This window comes from Mixophyes fleayi, chromosome 2 (genome assembly GCF_038048845.1).
Source record: "Mixophyes fleayi isolate aMixFle1 chromosome 2, aMixFle1.hap1, whole genome shotgun sequence".
In the NCBI taxonomy this organism is placed as follows: domain Eukaryota; kingdom Metazoa; phylum Chordata; class Amphibia; order Anura; family Limnodynastidae; genus Mixophyes; species Mixophyes fleayi.
In genome coordinates this window covers 262778847-262803076 of record NC_134403.1, presented here as the reverse complement: position 1 = coordinate 262803076, position 24230 = coordinate 262778847, and the positions used below count along the sequence as shown (strand labels likewise).

The 24230-nt window shown below is 40.0% G+C and overlaps 1 protein-coding gene across 5 annotated transcripts in view; it reads left to right on the top strand.

Moving 5' to 3' along the window:
• Positions 1-24230, top strand: part of PLEKHA6 (pleckstrin homology domain containing A6) — a 132805-nt gene that overhangs the window by 54225 nt on the left and 54350 nt on the right. Inside the window, exon 1 of one of the 5 annotated variants that reach the window (XM_075196066.1) lies at positions 7386-7461. The exons of 1 other annotated variant lie outside the window; for it this stretch is intronic. In XM_075196066.1, coding sequence (XP_075052167.1) covers positions 7442-7461 — 20 coding nt within the window. In that variant the 5' untranslated portion in view covers positions 7386-7441. Of the gene's footprint in view, positions 1-7385; positions 7462-7819; positions 8002-24230 lie in introns of those variants that run through there. 3 more of the 5 variants (XM_075196074.1, XM_075196072.1, XM_075196081.1) reach the window with 3 other exon arrangements.

Genomic DNA, 24230 nt, shown 5'->3' with positions numbered 1-24230 from the left:
AACCACTTAGCCACCGTGCTGCCCTAAGATCATTCAAAATGAGATTATTGAAAATACATTTTTAGGGGCTGTGTAGAGAGGCGCATGACCATATGCACTCTGCAAAAGAGCTTGAATTGTGCATCAGCTCTGAGCTGGTGGAGAGATGCAGCGCTCAAAATGATGTGTTTTGCGGTGCACAACCAGTGCACTTAATACATGAGGTTGCATGACAAATGTGTCAAAACTGCTTGTATGCTTTCGATGCACTAGTTTTGTGCATGCATACTTCAGCAATTGGGTACTCACAGACATATACCTCTCGGCAAAATAATTGCTATAGGTACTTGTACCCCAGTGGATTGTCATATTTGTTGATGTTTTGTGCAACACAATTGATTTTTCTCATGTGTTGCACCTCACAGTATCACATTAAAGTGTAATTTGTCCAAGGTTTATCTGCACTAACTCATTACAGTGCCACATACGATCTGTCTGTTGTTGATCGTTTTATTTGCATTTTACCTGATGTTGATCATTTTATTGGGATTTTACCTACGATTCGTGTTTTAGCTTGTATGAATGCCAGGCACTTAAAAGATGTATACCCTCAATTTGTCAATAAGAAGAAGAAAGGCCAATTATTGCTGCAGTGTCACACCCAAAAGAGATTGGCTCTCAGCTATTGTCACACACACAGACTGGGAGTGGGGCTGCTTCAATCTGCTGATGTCAAGGTAAAATGGAACGCATATTAGCCTGTCTGTGTCATACTTTAAGACAACACTTATTGCTTTGGTGCAGCTAACAGCTGCAGAGGGTGACATTATTGTCTCACTGTGCGTGACACAGAGAGGACACAGTGGATGAAGTTATTTTCACGCTATATTGTTCTCTATATATAAAGTTGAAATTGTTTTGAAAACATAAATCTAACACTTTTTTTTTGCATTGTTTGCAAGGATTGTGAGGAATCTGGATCTCTGTCGCCAGGCTCCTCCATGCTCAGTCACACTCTATTTTTGTAACCTGCAGCCGTTCTCTCAGGTTCACAGCATGTAACAGAGATGGGTATGCCACAAAATATCTATCTCTACGTCATCTCCACAGCGTACGTGACTATTCTGTTAACATTTGTTATGAATTCTCTAATTCTGTTATTGTCGTTTGTAAAACATCAGATATATAAGTCAGCCCTGGAGACAGGCCCGGCGCTCCCATTAGGCAACCTTAGGCAGTTGCCTAGGGCGCCGGGACCTGCAGGGCGCCGCTGACTAGATTCAGCGGCTCGGGAACGTAGTGCAGTGGCGGCGGGGTGCCGCCGCTGTTTTTCAATGTCTCCGGCGCATCTCACACTGACGTCAGTGATCATGTGATAGTCTGTCCAGCGGCGCCTCTGAAGTATCACACTGTCTGTCACTGACAGACAGTGTGAATAAAGTTGTTCCCGACGTCCCCCTCCCCTCCCCTCTCAGCATGCATCGCGGGCATATCTAATATGGAAAGGCTGAAGGGATCTGAAAATATTACCTTGGTAAATAACATTTTTCTCTATTTTTTACCTGCACTCCGGGAGCTCAAACTCAACACACAAATGAGCAAATTTAGGTAAAATTTGACCTACTTTTGGTTAAGCCCTATCCCATTTGCATCTCGCGAATCTGGATTTCCTGCCAATAGTGGAACATTTGGGAGGTATGTAAAAATAAAATGTGGGTGTGACTTGATGCCATTTGTATAATCAAGTGGGGGGAGAAATAATGATGTGACAAGTGTCATCTCGTCACATCTCCTTCCACATTGCAGGCAGACATTCACTCTCTCGGGAGATTTGTCTGCTCTCTCTCAGTATCTGGGAGGTTTTACGCTAATCTCCCAGACTTGCTGGTAGAATAGACAACTAGTAACTAACATATCTTTGGAGAGATATTGTTGTAATGAGTATCTTTGATTTGAATTATTCAGAATCCATTGGACTGTATTACTGCACAAGTGCATACATAGTACTGGTAATGCATCCACATTCATTTCACTATTACCGACTTGGATTTTCAGGCCTTGGTGCGAAATGCCTAGTATCTGAATTCATATTAACCCTTCAATGCCACAACTTACTGAACTGTATGGTTTGAAAATTGATCTGTAATTTGTTTTAATTATTATTATTGAATTTTGTATTTAATTTTCATTTTACACAAGATCATATTGCAGTCCCAGCCTATTGCTTTGTCCTCTGCCTCCTCTACACTAAACTGGGCCCTGCTTGGTTAAGCAGGTCTAGTTCATTGGAAGCTGGTTTCCACAGTTGTCAATTTTTAAACAAATGTCTTAAAATCATGTTTATGTTGTTTAACACAATGTCTAACATTCTGGCCTTCAAGTGGTTAAATTAGTATGATAGATGTCTTCTTAACAGTCCCTTCCATTGAATTGTTGACCCCTGAGATCATAAAGCTCTAGGCAGAGAGGGAGGTGGATATCTGCACCGCTGGTCTTTTATCTCCCTCAGCTAGCAAGAACCTGTCCATCCACTCCAGCTTTAGACATGTGAGTATAGATGTCCTAGAGGATGGTGCACTACTCATAAACTGTCAGTTAGCACTTTGAGTGTAATAATATTGGTCATTGGAATAGTAGTAATGTCAAGGCATAGTAACCATATCAGACATGTCAAACTCGTGGCACACATGCGCTCTAAATGCTATTTTTTTTGCGGCATCGCCCTCCTCTCCTCCCTTTGCATTGAATGTTGGGTGTGACGTCATCACACCCGACATTTGCAGAGAGGAGCGGACAGAGAGGAGCCACGAGAAGAAGAGAAGAAAACAGAAGAGAAGAAAGAAGGCAATAGAAAGGTAATTGAAAGGGAGCAAAAGCAGCATGGAGGGCACAGTGTGAAAAGGGAAACAGGTGAAGGGGAGCAAAAGCAGCATGGAGGGCACAGTGTGAAACAGGGGAGACAGATGAAGGGGAACAAAAGCAGCATGAAGGGCACAGTGTGAAACTGAAAAGAAGTGAAGGGGAGCAAAAGCAGCTTAGAGGGCACAGTGTGAAACAGATGAAGGCGAGCAGAAGCAGCTTAGAGGGCACAGTGTGAAACAGATGAAGGCGAGCAGAAGCAGCTTAGAGGGCACAGTGTGAAACAGATGAAGGGGAGCAGAAGCAGCTTAGAGGGCACAGTGTGAAACAGATGAAGGGGAGCAGAAGCAGCATGGAGGGCACAGTGTGAAACAGATGAAGGGGAGCAGAAGCAGCTTAGAGGGCACAGTGTGAAACAGATGAAGGGGAGCAGAAGCAGCATGGAGGGCACAGTGTGAAACAGATGAAGGCGAGCAGAAGCAGCTTAGAGGGCACAGTGTGAAACAGATGAAGGGGAGCAGAAGCAGCTTAGAGGGCACAGTGTGAAACAGATGAAGGGGAGCAGAAGCAGCATGGAGGGCACAGTGTGAAACGGAGTAGACAGGTAAAGGGGAGCAGTAGCAGCATGGAGGGCACAGTGTAATGCATCTGTAAAAAAAACATTAAACTTTATTTTTGTATTTCTTAATAAAAAAATCTTACAAAATTGTACATGAGACTTTTTCTTTTTCTTGCAGCTTACTCAGTCTTAGACTTTCATTATTTGGCCCAATTGGGGTTTTGAATTTGACATGCCTGAAACATACAGTATTACTCATTCAATATTAACTTATAAAGCCCATAGAATTAAAATAGATAGTGAGGTATACATATAATATATTAATAAGATGAATTTTACTGTACAGTTAGTCAATACTGAAAAAATAGATATAATTATAGTAGGTACAAATAATTTGAAGGACCAATCATTAAAACTTGGAAATTAGCTACAACCTGCTTTGGGTTGTCCTCCCAACTGTGCAATCCCACAGACAATACAGTATTCAATATCCAATGTTGCAATCAGTGATGTTGGGTGAATAGAGCCCCTGGTTGCATAGGGTTAATTAGAGAACCTGACCCTGCAATGAAGGTGAAGATGGCCAGAGCAACAGGTATACACCAGAAGTTCCCTTACATATTCACGTGTATAATAGAAGACAGTGGTATAGTATTGTATTTGAAAATGTCCAGCCACTTGTATGGGGCTGTGATCTGAAGTACACTGATTATTTGTTATTGTAAAGATAAAGATATATGATAAGATACATGTGTAATGTTCTGCTTCCACAGTCTGAACGGAACTCTTTTCTATTGTTAGTTGCAGAGCCGTAACTTAAAATTCTAGCGCCTGGGGCGAGAAAGTCAAATGCCGCCCCCCCTAGCCCTCAGTTTTAACCAAATGAACCTAAAATATTCCTAAACTGTGCCCCCCTTCAGCATTGCGCCCTGGGCGGTCACCCCTGTCACACAGCCCTGGTTACGGCCCTGGGTAGTTGTCACAGAAAATTGACTTTATTTGTAAATGAGATACTGTTTTGGTTGTATATGAAATAGCATGATATTTTACGGTATCCATCAATGCAAAGACTTGGGTAACCGCTGCTTACAGTAACAGTGATATCAAAAGTGGTTCGGAAATGCACCCACCATGTGGCCATTGTGAAAATGTTAGCTTATTTTCCCCAAGGTCATTGGTTCTATCTCTTGGCACAAGATAAGACATCAATGTCTGTGAACAGCAGACTAATCATACAATATATGACAGTGAGTATGGGACAAGATCTACGGTGGCCCCTCACCTATCCTCCACTATGTGTAGAGGACAGTCATGGTTTTTCTTGGCATTATTGTTATTCTGCCTGATTTGGTTAAAACCCAGACATAGGAATATCCAGTAATTCCAGATTCTACTGAAAACAAAGGTTTCTTTGTGAAGGGTTCCAGAAATTTGTAGAGTAAAGGTCATCTTTTGAAAAATATTCCACACTTACAAGACAAATATTAGAAAGGCCCTTAGCCATTGGATGCTTTGTCTCCAAAAATTGCCTTTTATATCATTTACAAATTAGATGTCTGGCATGCAGAGGAAATAGCTGTCTCCGCACCACTATATAATGCACATGCCATGCGCAGCACAAAGTGCTCCTGATTGGTACATGTAGCACTTTTGTTTTGTTTGAAGCTTTAATTTACATTGGCCAAAGTGCACCTAGAAATTTGATTCCCTTTAAAAAGTATTGGACAAGCCTCAGTCTTGCCAGCTGGGACAAAAATCAAGTAATTTTGCACAGTCGAAATGGCCAAATGTAGCCTGTCTCTATCTTTAACTCATTTCTATATCCTGGACTGCAAATTTAAATCTAGCTTTTGCACTGCGCTGCAAAACTAAAAGCACATGTGCAGTCTACTCCGTACTTTTCAAGGAATGCCCACTGCCAAACTCCTCCCACTGGACAGTGCAAGCTTCTGCTTCTCCATAGACATTGCGGTCTTGCTCGGTCGTTTTGTCTTCTGACAGTTGATAGCCACTTGCTTTGGGCCTGTGTGTAGACTCAGAGGGGAGAGTGCCTCTGGAGCGATCCTGAAGGCACTCCGCACAGATGTAGCTTCACTCACTGTAGAGGAGTGCAGGAAAATTAGCTGTGTCTATAGGGACTGCGATTATGCACTATTTATCAAATCTGAAATTCAGAGCTTGACTGTGAGAGCTACCACCATCTGAAGATGGCGTTAGCCATTGTAGTCTATGGGGAGAGCATTACAGGAGAGGGATCTTTGGACCTCTGCCCGCCAGGCTCCTATTGGAGCTGCTGCCACGGCTGTACAGTTTATAAATAGGCACGTTATATAATTTCTTATCAATGCGATAAGAAATGATAACTAACGTTAGAAAAATGTGATGTGTTATAAATAGACCCCTAAGTGTACTACAGTTTTAACATAAGATGTCCTCCTGCACTCATGGTCTGTTCTACCTTTATTGCAATTAAATAAAGGGATCTCTGAACCATTTGAAAAATGCACTAACAGTATACAAGAACATTCATATTGAACTCTGGAAGGACTAGTTTGTATATATATTGTCATGTATCAGTGTTTACAGTTGGGTAGAGCTGTCAATAGATATTTAGTGCCTTGGGCGAGGACAAACACTGGATCCCCGTCTCCATCCTCCCTATCTGGATGGGAGTGATAGTAGGACTATTAATTAATGGAGGGTGTGTGGCCAACTCACTATGGGGTCGTAGCTAGCCCTTTACAAGTTTAATACTGCCCTTCAATGTCCCAAAAACATATATATATATATAAATGAGACTCAGTCTGATAGATAGACAGACTGATAGATAGACATACAGATGGATAGATAGATAGAATAGAATAGATAGATTGAGCCTCATTTAAACTTAGAAGCAAATCCAAAATGTAGTTGTTGGATTTGATAGGGGGTGTAAGTTACACCGTGTAACAATAGGGTGTGTTGTGGCTATGGGGCATGGAAGTGAGGGGTGGTCTGCACACATTGCAGCAATGCCTAAGGGAACTGGGAGGAGGTGAACTAAAGGAAAAAGGCACCTCTAGAGTTTATCGCACACACGTGTAGATGCTGCCATTGGTCAATTAAGTGCAGGGCCCTATGGCACCTTCTTCATATCTGGGGATTCTAATGACTGGTGTCAATGCAGCTGTATTACATTCATCTCAATGTATTGCAGATAGTGAGATGCAGTTAAGCGTTGACATATGATTTCCTTGCATTTTTAGATTGATCATGATAATTTCCTATTTGTCATAGACACATTTTTAAAAAAACACAGATTGAGGCATTTAAATAAAAATTATTTAAAGTAATGCGGTTTATTTGATGCAATAAAAAAGCATTGCAAACTTCATAGCCTTAGTTCAATTTACAGTATTTACATCATTGCTGATGTATTTTTTAATGCAAGAAGGATTTAAGAAGGGTCTTTGTAGCATTTGCGCAGCGCGCAAAAGTGTGGTGGGTTGTGGCATATGTAATGGAATATATGAACGATGGTGTTCAAGCAATATTCTTGGGGGAAAAAAAAAATTTCAGCCTGATACAGGAAAACCGTTCATAATACTGGAGATCTAGAGGCATGTAATGTTGTTATTGTGGTGAGATAGCAATTATTTGGAAACGTGTAAAGGTGAACGTATAAGATGGGCTATTGCAGAACTGAACAAAACCTGGAAGATGACTCTTTGGAGTGTTGTAATGATATAATAAGGCTAATCTCCTCCTGGAGTTATTTGGCAGTTAAGGTGTTAGCACCATCGTGTAAATTCCACCTCTCTCTCTCTCCAGTTGTGAAGGGATTATTATGTCACTACAGCTTCTTTCCTGCCTCGGGCTGGAGGGTGAAAAAGTTAGAACAATATTTGGTGAATATCCTGTAACAGCCACACTGAGATTATAGAGGAGGAGTTTTGTTTGTAAAAAGATATTGATGTAGAGGGGTAGATGTAGGGGTGGGTGGGGTACAGTACAGGGCATGGGTGCAGGAGAGTCGGACTGTGAAGGATACGTACAGCACAGGGGATGATTGTGATGGGAGTAAGGTAAGGTGGGTCTGAAGACAGATTTCGATCGATGTGGGGAAATCGGTGTGGGTTGAAGCAGACGGTATTTATACAGCACGATCTGATCTCTTGAGAGAGAAGGTAGGAAACATGGTTGGCATTAATACAAGCATGAGGTGATGGAGGAGGAAATGGTTGTGGGTAAAGGTAAGGTGTGAGCAGTCTGGAGAATACGCTGTGAATGCAGATGGCGGGTAGGACTGAGAATGGATTTGGAATCATCACTGTGATAAAACATACTTCCGGGTGATTTGCTGTAATATATTGACACAGGGAGATCTCCGTGGTGTTCTGTAGTGTGAGGGTGGAAGGGAGGAGGACTCAGGGCGGAGCACGGTAGATTTGCTGCTTGGGCGGTTCTCTCAGGATCAGTGTGAGCTGCTGGACTGGAGCTCTGACTTGTCACTTGTCACCCTAAGAACGGCTCCAGCTATCCCGGGAACATGTCAGATGGCCGCAGGGGTAAGGGGCTGTGACATGAAGTACTGCTGCCGTGTTGAATAGTTACAGTATATTAAGGTGTGTATAATATCTATGGAGGTGTCTGTACCAGGTGCTGAATATGATATGGTCAAGGTTGGCGTGGATGACAGGTTACGCATATAAATAGTTAATAAATAAATAGTACTGGATGTGCTATACGTGGACTTTAACCACCTCTTAGTGTTTTGGAACCCATACACTGGAAGTATTATGTTACTGTAACTGTAGTTTATTCTGTATCATTGTAACCGACGTTACCTGAGTTGTGACTCAAATAGCTGTATTTGTTTTGTCAACCTGTGTTCTGCCACTGGTTGTGCTGTTGGTTGTAGTCTATCCACAGTTATCAGACAGTATTTATGTGCCGTTTCGTGCTGTTATTATTGCTTGTGTGTTGTTAACTTGGAAGGATTATACCTGTGTCCCGCTCTTTTATGTCCTGATAACTTTACATTTTTGTAAAACACCCGACTTGTATGTAGTACTATGCTGTACAAGCAGCTTTAATCAAATTCAGATTCTGGAGTCTTTTTGAAATGCAATGCACATCTATAGCCATGCTTGGCCAATGTCATTAAGATCAGTACATCTGCTACTGAACTACATTCAGGCCACTTTAAATCAGATTAACACTCAAAATAGTGACTTTAAAGGTCATTTATAAATTGTGAAAAAGAGCAGAAAAGCCTGCGTCGTCTACAGGCATGCAAAATATTGCGCTGTTGATGGGATGCAGATTGAGTGTGCTCCTCTCTAACACTGGATTTGCTAATAACTTTGCTCTGCAGTGTGGAAACAAGATTTAATTTTCTGTGATTATATACATTAGATAAAGGGGTACAGAGAGGGAAATTACTGGGGTTTACCTGCTTTGTGGAAGGACAATCAGCCTTTTCCTTTGCAGGGAAGGCCTTGCATCCACCATCTCTTAAGGTCTGGGAGATTGGGGGGGGGGTATATTTACTAAACTGCAGGTTTGAAAAAGTGGAGATGTTGCCTATAGCAACCAATCAGATTCTAGTTATCACTCATTTAGTACATTCTACAAAATGACAGTTAGAATCTGATTGGTTGCTATTGGCAGCATCACCCGCAGTTTAGTAAATATACCACCCAGGTAGGTCTCATACACTTTGCACTTTCCATTTGCACTTGTGCAGGAAAGTGTATTTCTCAGTACACTTCTAGAAATGTGATAGAAAATACTCAAGTTCACAAAATTTACTTCTATAATAAAGACAGTTCTGAAACCCCTCACTCTTAGTAAGCCATAATTGAGATGATAGGATAAAACTGAGCAGTTGAAATGAAGAAAGTAAGTTGGACTTTGACATAAAGATTTTACTGTTACTTACTGAGTACTTGTGCACTTTAAGCAGCATCTTCACAATTTGTGGTTCGTAACTGACCCTTACTTTCACCGGTTCGCTACATGTTTAATAGCACTAACCACCTTTTACCACAGTGCATTGCTAGTAGCTTTAAAATGAGCATTCACCATTTGGCAAGACATATGATGTTAACCGTAGATTTGCCTTATTCATCCAGTTTTTATATCAGCTAATTGTGCTTAATTAGATGCCCTAGGTATTGAAATTACTGAGTAGTTGCTGTATGCTTTATTGTGGGTGGGTACACAATGTGCCTGTGCTGTCAGCTTCCCTAATATTAGTACATTGATTTCACTACTCGTCACAGCTTCCGACCTTATAACCGCCTGCCTGAATATAAAAATAGATACATAGCTTACAACACCTACATTATAATGTATATCTTCATGATATACAGCGCAGGTGTTGTATTGCTCCAGCACTGTATGGGTTAATAGGACAGTAAACAGTGCGTGTTTGTTTTCCTTTGTAAACATTGTTCCAAGGTCTCTGGTCCTTTCAGCAGAGAATAGAGGCTCTGATACAGTTCTGTACAGCTGTTTGGTGTATTGTGTGAGCTCTGTATATATTAGCTTGTATGTACTTCAGTGCATTACAGGGTAAACAGAAATGTTTACCACCTATTTTTGTTGGTATTGTCAGGTTTTGTATGTACTTAGTTGGTGTATAACTGCTTATGTCCTGGATTTATCTCTATGTTTTAAGTAGATATTTAAATTTATAGATATAGCTATATAGATTGAGTATGTTTTGCCAAGGACCTGCAGCCTCCGGCATCCTTTTGGTATGTCAGGAATGGGATTGTGTTATGGGAAGTAACATGATACATAGACACCTTGACACACATAGCTTTGGATCTGACACTCACAGACAGATAGATACCTGTTGCACTCACATACCTGCATCTCTGTTTATGCTGTATATTGTGAAAACATATTACGAAGGGCTGGAGAATCATGGCGATAAATTGAACATACAATGTTAACCATGCAGGAACATACAGTATAATGACAATATAAGAAGGCCATGCATACTAGAGATTGACTTGCATATCTGTCATGCAGACACACCCTTATACTAGCTAGACATACATATGCAAATATGAACACTGGTGCATATTTTGTTGCTACATGGATTGTTCTTTATTCATGTTGAAGTGTCATGGCTGGCACAAAGGCTTGGCTGGAGATCTGTAACAGTGGGTGCCCATGTAAGGCTCGCAGGTTAATAAACATATATGTAAATATGGAAATGGACAGTCAGTCTAGCCAAGCTAAAGCATCCACACTCTTTATTTTTAGTGTTAGTTCATAGTGAGTCCATATTTTAGAAATAGCGTATAAAACTGTGAAATTGGGTTAAAATAAGTTAATTAGATTCCTGCTAGTATAAAACATTTTTGTGTGTATCTAATTCACTTTTTCATCTCCTTTATGGCTGGACTTATGTTGTACCACAATGGATATCTCGATGACCAGCTTCATTTCACCAATTTGGAATGTGTCCAATCCAGCAGGATATAACATTCATATTTTTTTAATTTACCAATGCAAATTTTATGTTGTTGTTGTTCAGAGTATACTGGAGTAGATATATTTTTATTCCAAGTACCATGTACATAGAAACACATGCAAAATAAGGTAGAGAACGTATGGTTACTATTATGCAAATAGAGCAACCACTTTAATTTACCCCAAACTGTAATTATCTGGTTTTCCCAAGTAAAGGCATATCAAAGGCTTTATAGTAGTTGTTTTTTAGTGTGAGAAACATGGTATTATCTTCTTTTCTTCTTTCTCTTCTTCTAGTTATTATATTATTATTATTATTTTTCCATTTATTCTTCCTTTCTGTGATGTCACTTTTTGGTATGTTCTTTGGTTCGTTAATGCCACATGTCATGCACTCCCACATAGGAAACACATAGGATTGAGTTTGAACCGTATGTGCAACCAGGACTGGACAAATGCTGGCTTCTAACATTTATCCCTGGCTCCTAATTTTCAGATTATTATGACCAGGCTTGTTTTCAGTGATTATTGCACTGTTTCATAGACACTCAGGTAGTCATTGACAGCAGAAGTCCGGCTATAACTGCCATGTTAATGGCTGATAAAAGAAAAAGTCCATTCAAAGATATGAGATCACCAGAATGGGAGTTTTGTAAATGCCCAAACAGTCAGAAGGGGCTAAAAGATCTTCAACAAGACCGATAGACACCGTGCTGAAGCTGTCTACATTCAGTCAGATTTGGTTGTTCAACCCAGTCTCTAAATGACAGGATTTGTGGCCACACATGTATGGCCTGAAATCTGGCTGTCAGAATCTTGGGGGGCCCCAGGGGCGCACGCAGGGGGGGTTTCTATGTCTCCAGAAACCCCTCCCCTCTGCTTAAGAAGTGCCCCTACATAGCGGCACTGTACTATATAGCAGCCGCGGCGCTGTCAAAGAAGCGTCCGCGCCGGTGCTGTATTGTATACAGCACCGCCGCCGCCGCTTCTTCGACAGCGGCGCGGCTGCTGTATAGTACAGTGCTGCCGAAACTGAGCTGCTGCCTCTCGCTTTTTTTTCTTTTTGGGTGGGGGGGAAACCCCCCCTTAAAAATCCTGCGTGTGCCCCTGGGCCCATGCAGTGCAGTTGGTCAAAGCCCAAACACATATGCAGCTGTGGAAAATAGATTTTCTTTTCCTTCCTGACTGATTCGTACACCTGCTTGCCACTGCACATTGAAATAATTATATTTGCATTTTATATTAAGTTTTACACAACACCTGAAGGATATAGACTAGTTGCTGACCATCTGAGAACTACTAGAAAGGTTAGAGGGAAGGGTCACAGGCCACTGGCATGGGAATAATGAAATATTTACTAAGTTAGTTGTTTGTCTGGATCAGCATACAACTAGAGCTATGTCCAATTAAGTCAAAAATGTTGAGTGACAAATTGCCCCTATCACTAGAAATCAATGCAGTGAGGTCAGCCAATTATGGCTGACCAAATATCAGTTCTGCTAAATACCATTTATCCACATTAGATTTTAATTGGACTCAACAATTGTATTGAGACCGCAGAGAATGATTTGGTCACGAATGGCCAACCAGTTCTGACTTTGTGTGGACAACTTTAGTTTAGAAGAGCTTATATTATTGTTGGAGTGAGTCTTGTCATGTAACTTTTAGTAATGTTGATCAGAAGATCAGTTCTCTGCATACCTTTTCCAGAAGTGCATTTAGTCAATGGTGTAGTGTTCTAAAATTGATTTGCATGTTTATTTTGAAGTATATATAGTCATGTCAGGCAGGTAGTGGGCAAATAATGAGGAAGCACCAATGGGATTAGCAGTTTTGTACTGTCACCTGTCTAAGGATGGCTTTTGCATGGCTTCCTAACTGAGTAGGACGATGCACTGCTCTGATGTTTTATTCAATTTAATCTCTAGCGATGAAACAAATAGAAAAGATTGTCCGAATGTGGCTGTTTGGTCAGTTAGCACTAACGTGTGTATGGAAGGGGGCCTTTCTCATATTAAATGTAACTGTTTTAATTAAATGTAATTAAATGTAACTGTTTTCATGAAAAATCACCTTTAAAACCTCTCAATAGTCTTTTCATTGTTTTTGTAAACGAGCTGGGTTGTTATCAATGCATGTTCCCACTGTCTATGTGTATGTGTTTAAGTATGGGTGTGTATGTATGAATGTATGCATGTGTGGGTGTGTATGTATGTATAATTCTCAGAATTCTCAGGGATTTTGGGATGAATGATTGGCTGATTTGGAAGTGCTGTTATAAAGTGGCAGAGATGTGTGCAGAGGGGAGAGAGAGATATATGGAATCAGAGTAACGTATGTGATTAAATGTATTGTTTTAACTTGATACCAAGACATAAGAGTAATATTTGGCCCTTGTGAAGGATAGAGGGCCACACATGAGGCCCTTGAAGTGTTTTCGGTTGTCCATCACTCGTGTAAGTTAATGGAAAACTGTTTTACAATGTATCCTAACACGACCTTGCATTATATACATACTAATAAATAACAAAATACAACATAACACTTAGCACAGGATTATTGCACCTTGCCCCCCAACTACTGTTTTGCCATGGGGTGCCCTTGCGTATATATTGTAAAACATTTGATGACAATCAGTTGTAAGTGCAGACATGACAGTTTCTTGAAACGTTGTAATCAGGAGAAACGCCTCAGGTAAAGAGAAGCAAACACTTCAAAAGTTCTTGGGTCAGCACATTGGGTTAAGTTTAAAATCCTTAAACAAAAGCAAGCAAACATAATTATCTTTAATGCCCTACAATCATTCCTTTTACAGCAGTTGTAAGAATCAGGAACAGTAAACATGGTAACTGGGAAGATCTTCAAGATTAAGGTTCTTATATGTACTACGATTCTACAGATCAGCGTGGCCTTTTGGGTCCATAGAGTCTAAAACAACCTATTTGGCTGTAAAATAAGGTGTGCACATGTGCAAAAAGACCATAATAAATGAGATTTTTTTAGATGTCTATTGGGACTGGCAGAAAATGTGAGCAGAAGTTGACCTTAGTTATCTCATGTAGAGGTCATCTATTTTGCTTGAGCGGCGAATGACCAGAACTCTCAGATTTGAAGACTGAACAAGGTGCTCTGGTCGAACGACTAGATCTGTACGTGTATAGACACCTTTAGTCCTTCGTGAAAGTCACCTCAAATGTATATCAGCTATAAATTAGTAGAATTGGGAAGTAGAATGTAAAACAACTCAATATGGTGATCACCACATACAAGCTACTAGTTTGGTTTCAATTTAAAATGTATGCTCACCCCACTATAACAAAATAAGTATATTAGAAGTCACCTCTGTGTTGTTACCTATGGCCTTGTGCTTTTATACAGTCTTAGAACTCCTCTATGACTTCTAATTTCATTCTAATTTCATTTTAATTTGCAATAGACATTTAAAGCATCAATCCTATGAAAAAAAAAGTTTATTTTAACATAAATCACTATGGTAGGCTATAAGAAGAATGTTAGTATTATCCATGTTCCTAAGTTTTATCTTCAGACCGCTATTAATGATCTATTATTCTGGACTACCATGGCAACCACAGTCACATAGCACATTATGTAGTGAACTGAGAGGCTTTGTAGCTCTATCTGCACTGTGACATCCTCTTTCTCCTACCTCTGCCTTCACATAACATGCTAAGAGCTCTAAGCCTGATTCTGTGTAGGAGATTGATGTGTCTATGTCTTGCAGACATTTTTGTTTGTCAAACAGAGAGTATTTGAAAAGGAGATGTAGGATTTGTAGGAGGATAGCTAAGTACTATGGCTATCAGATGCGTTTTTAACTTTTTTAGCTATTTAAAAGAGCAAAAAGATAAATCTGTGTGGGATTGATTATTTATGTTGAATTTGATCACGAGACATTTTTTTCTACTCACATTAAACATCCAAGGAACATTTTGATTTTTAAATGGCTGATCACAATGTGCAAATGCATACATCCATATGTAGATTTTTGTGTATTGTGGACTTGCTCTGCCTTACAGCTGTAGTGGTTCAATCGGGACCAGCAAGCTTAAGCCTAATACAGGAGAAGTGTGTTCAGGTTAAAGCAACATAATTGGACATGGACTCATCCCCAGACACTTCTTTTAGGAAGTGTATCTCTTGCATGTACGGGAGGGCTGGTGCAATGGTACGCAGTGATGACGATGACTGTCAACAGCACTGTCGACCAACTTCTGATTGTGTATTGACTCTCCAGCTAATAGTACTTAAATCATTAGCGTTGCGGCTAAATTATATCAAGTCCTGGCTGCCTGTATGCATTACCTAATTGACATTTCTATTTGGACTACTGCAGAAAGAAGATTCCAATTTGATTTTTAAAGGGGCAATGTAACAGATGTTTTACATTACATTTTATATGGACAGAGCTACTTTCACATTTATTAATGATTAATAAGACAGTAGTCTCTTTTATGTATATGACAATGAATTACTGTATTCTATTGTTTACTAATAGGAGCTTTGACAACTAATATTGCCAAGCTGTATCTTTACACTGTTGGTAGTTGTAAGTATACACCCTTGCACTCCTGATATAAGCTATTTGCAAATACTAGTGTTTCCATTTTGGACACATCTTGAGATGTGCTTGACTGGATAGAAATAAAAAAAAAATGTGTGCGTCTTCCCTATCTACGTTTGGTGTACAAATGCTTCCTACTGTAAATGAACCCCTTGGTGTACAGGTAAACTAATAAAATGAACGTTGAGAACAGAGGTGGCCTTACAGATCCATATCTATCTATCTATCTATCTATCTATCTATCTATCTATCTATCTATCTGTTTGTCTGTTTATCTGTCTGTGTCTCTCTATCTATCTACCTATCTATCTGTCTGTCTGTCTCTCTCTCGCTCTCTTTCTGTCTATCTATTTGTCTGTCTATCTATTTGTCTGTCTACTAACCTATCTATCTATCTACCTATCTATCTATCTATCTATCTATCTATCTATCTATCTATCTATCTATCTATCGCGAATGTATACATTGTATGTTTCTGCTACCTATAACAAAAATGACACATTTTTACTGCAACATATCGATGCTGACAAGTAAGGTGATGTGTACACTGGTGTTTACAGTGCATTATTTTAGCACATGATAACTGCATTGTGTTTAAGCATGTTATTAATATGCATTTAGATTCTTTTACAAATGCGTTTAATGTGGGGGGTTTTAAAACAAACATCAGTGACTAAATCGAAAGTTATCTTATTCAAGCCAAACGCATGTGGGAAAACATACGTGTGTTTACAATGCGTTCCCATTAAAATTAACTGTAACTGTAACTTGTCAACTGTGTGGATGCATGTCAAACAAATTGAAATGGATCAAGGAGCGTTAAAAGATTCTGCAGCCCAACACATGTTAAACACACATTAGAAACAAATATGCACTGTCTCATTTGGTACAAGTACTTTTACTTTCACATCCATGTAGATTTATTTATTATTGTTTATTACATAGCACCATCAGTGTTATGTACATAATATAGGTATGCGGTGGAATATTTACTCTTGTTATAGAAGCTGATCACTCCATACTTCCCGATCTAATGTTCTCCATCACTTCACTTACGGTGGCTAAGTGGTTAGCACTTCTGCCTTACAGCCCTAGGGTCATGAGTTCAATTTCCAACCATGAGGAGTGAGGAGTTTGTATGTTCTCCCTGTGTTTGCGTGGGTTTCCTCCAGGTGCTCCAGTTTCCTCCCACACTCCAAAAACATACTGGTAGGTTAATTGGCTGCTATCAAACTGACCCTAGTCTCTCCCTCTCTGTCTGTGTGTGTGTGTGTGTGTGTGTGTGTGTGTGTGTTAGGGAATTTAGACTGTTAGCCCCAATGGGGCAACATGATGTGAGTGAGTTCTCTGTACAGCACTGCGGAATTAGTGGCGCTATATAAATGATGATGATGATTCACCCTCATCCCAATAACTCAAATATCAATCACAGCTTATCAAAATTTTATTCTTTTAATTATAAATATATTGGGCAATTTCTGTAGATTTAGAGAGTACCACTGTTAAATGCATCATTCTTTGCTGTCATCATCTAATGCAGTAATGCTCATAGTCAGCGTAGCCATGCACTGTATGTGGTGTACAGTCAGGGCTCATTCACAGATACGCCCAGGAAAAATTAGTAAAAACACATGAAAACTAAGGTGTGCTTTAGATACATTTTAGGGATGTGTTCTTACTGTTTTGTTCCAGGAGCTGTGTATGCTTTGCACTTTTATCAGTAGTCTATTGTACTAGTTGCATAGGTTAACACATGAGAAATTGGTTATGCCACATTAATGCAGTGTTAAAATTTTAGAATGCAATGGTGGAAATGAACCATTAATCATATTTTTAGTGTGCTTTTCAGGCATTTAGTTAGCAGCTGAAAAGTACATTAACAACGGATAGATGGGAAAAAGCCCTTAATGTAGTGATGCTTTGCTCGTTACCTCTAGCAATGCAGAGTTAATGTAGCGATGCTCCCTAGGCTTTGTTTCTACTGCAGAGGTGGAGGGGAGAGTGCTCGGGCTGGGTGTGGTTGGAATTTGGCTTGATGAAAAAGATTCAGAAACACAACATCTGTCTCCAGCTGTGTGAATTAAAGAATGTTGCAGGGATTTGGGTCATGGGGCAACCCAAATACAAGTACTGTGTTCCAGGACATTGTGTTGCAATTTAATTGCAGTGTAATTAATTACCACAAATTGACCAAATTGTAAAGCCTTGTGTTAGCTGAAGACTGTTCCATAAGTGACTGTCATTACAATCTGAAAAGTTTCTTACAGTTCTGAACATGGGAAGATGTTACATGTGCTGATAGTGTTGTAGTTTATAGTTTTTCTTTTGGTCAGTTACCCGTCTTGGTGATAAAACCACATTTTGTGATAGTGCTCTTGAAAACAGATGTTACACAGTATTTTTGAAGCATCAGAATTGTTTTTCTTTTTTTTTTCTAATAGATAAGACATTTTCTACATATGTGCTAGAAATCACCCACAACACACATTTATCTGCACCACTGTATTGTACTGTATTGTCAGACTTTATTCTTACAGGGTACCACAATGTTTGGGAATTGGGGATGGGAGTACAAGGGAACCCCGAGGACCAATTATAGCTGCCTGCTGTGTAAATAAATGCATGGTCTCCCACAGAAAAGTCTTTATCCAAAGATAATAACAGACAGTATGTACACATTTACTTTCCTGCACATAACACAAAGGAAGAGAGAATAGTTTGAGGTTAGTGTCCCTTTAAGTAGGCCAGATGCAGATGTGCTTAGCCTGTTTGGTTTGACTTTTTCTTACCAAATCGGCTTCATCCTGGAAAATCAAAGTTTGATTCAATGTATGGGAATTGATTCTGCAACATAGAAACTCAGTTTGATAGAAGCCTTTCTTTAGAACTCTGTAATCAGTCTACTGAGAGCTGGAGAGTAGTTCAGAAAACCAAATTCACATTAATGTCAGATTGACACCTTAATAACCAGATGTGAGCGATGTGGCACTTCATTTGTTTGGCCAAATTCCTCACAGGTCAATATGTTCAGTGATCGAGGCACCTGACCTGTGTGGCCAACCTCACTGTCCTCAGTTTTAATACATGCAGGTATGTATTTAACATTTGAGCTAGCTTTACTGATGTTGTTGTTATTGTCTGGAATTGATAAACATTTCACACAATGATTTTGTGGTCACCAGAACCATAATGGTGACTCGTAAAAAAGTAATATGATAAGTTATTTATTCATCCTTACTTCCGATTTCCTCTTTTGGGGGTGTGGGTTCAGTCCTCTGCTCTTCTCTTCTCTTGATTGCCTAAATTGCTGCTGAAGTGTAACCTATTTACAAATAATTACTGAATCTGTCTTTCTTTCCCCCTGTGTAACCCCTCTTCTGGAGCTAGAATAATGCCAGCCACACTTGGTATACTAGTGCCATTCTGGTCAAGTTCTTTCAGTGTAGCAATCAAAAAAGGCAACTAGAGGTCATATGAAGTCATCTTCAGATCGCATTAACCAACGTGTTGGATAATGATCCGATCCAGTTCAGTTGGTTTATAATTGGACATAAGTGGCGTTTTGGGACCACACAAGCTGCAGTATCACAGCTTGTGAAGCCAGCATAACAGACTGTCTTTCTACTATTTCCTCTTAAGAGATTGCAACTAATTCTAAATAAATTATTAGACCTTATTGTCTTCACTCTTTCCCCTGTAATTCTATCCTATGCCCACCCAGTTCCTGAAATATTTCTGACTTACCAATCTTGACTTTAGTCTCTCATTTGCCCTACACATTCAGGGCCTCATTTAGAGTCGGACGCAAAGTCCATTTCAGGCGCATCCTGCACATTTCCACTGACGGGGCATGCGTATTAAGCAACAGTTTTCTGCAGTTCCGTCTGCTTTTCAGACGAAATTGTACACTGTGACAGCTTGCGTCTCAGTACGAGGGAAAGGGTGGAACACGGAATTATGTAGGTGTGATTATGAGTAATTCAGATACTATGGGCGTCTACTCGCAATAACTTCCCTAGTCGGATCAAGACGCAGGCGGAACACACGTCAAACAAGACTGAAAAAGTGTGGCAGGAATTAGGTGGCGCAAGCAGTTAGCTAGCTGCAGGAACTGGTTGCAACTTGGTAGGGTATTACGAGTGGGATGCAACTGGGGTTACATGTCACTCGTAATACTCTACCGAGCCGCGGCACACTCCCACTCATACTCTTTCATGTAAGTCTTAGACGCAATTTGCGTCCGACTCTAAATGAAGCCCTCATTCTTCCAAGTTCTGAGTGATCTCCCTAAACAACAGCTCCAATCTATGTCCATTCCCTGTGCAGGAACTACTTACTTACTCTCTCATAATAGCCTGCTTTCTGTAATGTAACTTCCTCTTATCTGATATTTTACTGTTAAGCTGCTGTTAGTCTCATTCACCATTTGCATCTTGTCAACTTCCTCAAAAGTCCCCCATCCTTCTGCATCTCCTTAGATCACTGGTCTCATTTTTAAATACAGTACTGTGTGACTATTCTGCTCTAACTCTGTATGGACAGTTTAATGAACCACAATTAATCCCCATACCTTTGTGTGTGCAAGTGTGGCTATTTGTATACAAAGCTCATTTCCAGGGTTACCCCCCACTCTCTGGTACGCGGAACTGCTCCTGGTAAATCTGTGTGTAATTTTACAGATTTTTGGATCCCCCTGAACTTGGCATGATGAGAGTGGAGTTCACACTAATATCACTTTAGTAACACTACGTTATTTTATTTCAACAATTAAGGGATCTGCAGCGACGTACATATTGTGTTAGAATGTACATCAAAATATTCATTAAAATCACAAGTACAAAAGTGACAAAATTATAATAATACAACAAATATGCATAATTAAAAGCTGCAAAATTACATAATTAGAGAAGAAAAACATTAGGCGGGAGTGTACATTCTCCTGAAATACTGTGTAATTTAGCTTCATTCAAAATCATGACAGTGAGGGGACATGAAGTCTTTTTTACATCTGTCACTTTTAATTACCTTAGTTGAAGTGCGCCTAGAAATGTGATTTTCCTAAAAAATACAAATGTAAAGTACAAAATGCATGCCATTATAAGTATAGGACGAGACCTGAACTTTACCAATTCAGGGGTGGTAGAAAAATCAAGTCCTTTTGCAGGGAAAGTAGTGTTTTTGTGTTTATATTTAACATGTACATTGACTGTGCTGGAAATAGGTAACTGTGAGCATGGATGTGATGAGGATTCCTTGAGTCTGTCTGTCCTGTTTATTTGTGTGGCCCTGTCTAATCCCAGCAATAGATACACTTAGTTTAACCTCCTGACCCTGTGCTGTTTTTACCTTAGTGATAAGATAAGGACACAGAAATGGAGAACAGAATGTGTCTGGCAGGCTGTCTGGTGTGTGTTCTGTCATTATACCTTTGTCACTTTATTGAGTACAATAATAGCAATCAAAACAAGTGTGTAACTCGGCCTCATTAAAACTCCTTAATAGTTATACCTTTCAAGAAGATGGCTAATTTCATGCTGACATGTGGATTAGGATAAACTATACCTCTAACTATCACAGTAAATGTAACATATGTTTACATATACTTCTGAGATATATACATTTAGTGTGTAGTTATGTGTAGATTAGATCCACTTAAGCATTATTTAACCAAGAAGAATATTGATGGTACTGTTTATTAAAGATGTTGCAGTAAATGCTGTTGTGACATAAACTATTACTGAGGTTTATACAAACTAAAGCTGGGTACACACTACAGAAATTTCAACCAACTTTTTATGCCGATCGATTTTACATGCGATCGATGTTCTGATCGCTCGGCCCATGGACTGCATACACACTAGCCTTGTTTAGGACGATAAAGGGAAGAGCGGACGTTCCTTTAGAGACTTTTTACAGCCATGTTGTCGTGAGCAATGACTGTAATTTCGTACTCACTGTTGTGGATCGGTCGGAAGTTTATACACACTACACAGCGGAAACGAGATTGGAACGAAAATATTAAACGGTACGACCAACCAAATGAGGCGACAATCGTCCATTTGGGCAGACTTTCGACCATGGTGTCACTGTACACACTGACCCGACTTTTGAACGAGTGGTCGTATGTCGGCTGATTGAGCTGATTATTGGATGAAAACTGTGTAGTGTGTACCCAGCTTTACAGTTAGCAAAGTAATGCCACATTGTGGGGAGGAATAAATGGTTTACCACAGGGGAGTGGGGGGGGGGGGTAAGTTAATGAATTGGGAAGTTTTCAAGGAGGGGTTTGGGAGGTTGGCTTGTGAAGTGCTAGGCACACTCCGGACTTTAAGGCACAGACAATGTGAATTGACCAAGCTCCATACATGGCATTACCATGCCGTCTCTGGTTTAGTTACTGTACAGTCCCTTCAAAGTAGTAGTCTCACAATTTGACCCTCGGACCCAAAAACTATTGTGCACCCCTGCTCTAAGGAACTATATCTGTTATATCCTCTCAAAGTTTCTGTAATCAAGCTGAAGGTAACCCCTCCTGACAAAAATAAAAGAACAGTGTTCATTAGAAAGAATGCAGTGGGCATTTATAGCTCGTAATTGTAATGGGTTATCAGGACTGGTCTGAGCTGTGATACATTTCAGGATTCTAGTTTGGTAATTATTATTATTGCAGAACCTACATTTTACTCCTCAGACTGACACTGTAGTAACCTTAATTAATGGATATATTTCCAGCCAGCTCTAAAATCTAATTTGGATAAAAACACTCAAAAAATGCTTATTTGTAGCAAAATCAATTAGCCCTTATAGGAAATATTCCCACAAATAGCTAGGAGACAGGATTGGACAAACTGTACTTTAAATTTTGAATTCTAGTGTAACTTCTGTCATATGATTTTGGATAGGTCTTCACTAAAAAAAAAACTTATGCCGTGTGGGACAGTAGTATACAAGTATGGAATTAGTAAATAGTTGCTGCTATTCTGTTATCTTGTCATACATACAATTATAGGGGTAGAATTGCCTATAGCAACCAATTAGATTCTAGCTGTCATTTTCTAGAATGTTCTAAGTAAATGAAAGATAGAATCTGATTGCTTGCTATGGGCAACACTTCCACTTTTCCTGTTTGGGTTTGATAAATCAGTCTCATAATCACCAAGTGAGGAGCACTGCTTGAAAATGTAATGAAGTGGGAATGGCTAGGGCAGTATGGGAAAATTTTGTAAACACAGTTTAGTACATTTGTGTCAAGCTTGACAAAATCATAAAAAACGAAAAACTAGAAGTCCGTAGCATTCATAAAAAATAGATAATAGATCCCGCGTACTATTAATATGTGTACATATACACCAGTCAGATCATGAAGTTGATGTGTTGCAAAAATGGGCAAGCGTAAGAATCTGAGCATCTTTGACAAGGGCCTAATTGTGATGACTAGACAACTGGGTCAGAGCATCTCCAGAATGGCAGGCTTTGTGGGATGATCTTGTTATGCAGTGGTTAGTACCTAGCAAAAGTGGTCCAAGAAAGGTCAATCTGTGAACCCACGTCAGGGTAATGGGGTCCCAAGGCTCAATGGTGCGTGTGGGAAGCCACAGTAGAGCTACTGTAGCACAAATTGCTGTAAAAGTTAATGCTGGCTATGATAGAAAGGTGTCAGAACACACAGTGCATTGCAGCTTGCTGCATATGGGCTTATGTAGTCACAGACTTGTCAGAGGGCCCATGCTGACCCCTGTCCACCGCTGAAAGAGCCTACAATAGACACATGAGTACCAGATCTGGACCATGGAGCAATGGATGAAAGTGGCCTGGTCTGATGAATCACGTTTTCTTTTACATCATGTGGACGGCCAGTGTGTGTGTATTGTTTACTTGGGGAAAAGATGGCGCCAGGATGCACTATGGCAAGCCGCGAGAAGGTGCGATGCCCTGTACAATTTTCTGCTTGGACACCTTATGTCTTGGCATTCAAGTGGATGTTACTTTGACATGTACCACCTACCTAAACATTGATGCAGACCAAGTACACCCCTGATACCAGTCGAATCTTTCAGCAGGATAATGCGCCTGCCACACTGCAAAAGTTGTTTAGGAATGGTTGAGAAACATGACAAAGAGTTCAAGGTGCTGATTTGGCCTCCAAATTCCCCAGATATCAATTTGATCGAGCAACTGTGAATGAGCTGGAAAAAAGAGGCCCCACCTCGCATCTTACAGGACTTAAAGGATCGGCTTCTAACGGATTGGTGCCAGATTCCACAGGACACTTTCAGAGGTCTTGTGGAGTCCATGTCTCAACGTGTCATGTTTTGACGCCATGAGGGGGGCCTACACAATATTAGGCAGGTAGTTTTAATGTTGTGGCTGATAGGTGTATAACATATGTGATAAAGCACTCCCTAATCTAAACTTTACGTGGATATTAGAATATACACACCTCCCTCACAAATAATTTACTAGCCTGTACCTTCCCTCACACACATTATATACTAGCCTTTGACCCCACTTCCATGGAATATATGTGCCTGATACCCTATACAAGGAGACATCAGAACGTGTTGTTGGTGTTGATAGCTGTGTATTACTACAGTACGAGCTGCTCTTCTATGCAGATACCCCAGTTATGAGGTCACTGGGATTTGTGGTGAGCATCTTCCTAATAACATATGTTATGAAATGCTGTGTATGTCAGTTGTACATGCTGGTGACCAGTTCTAATAGGTGCCAGCTAATGTAAGAAAGAGCAGGTTGCCATGACCCTGTGTATTTTGAAGTTGG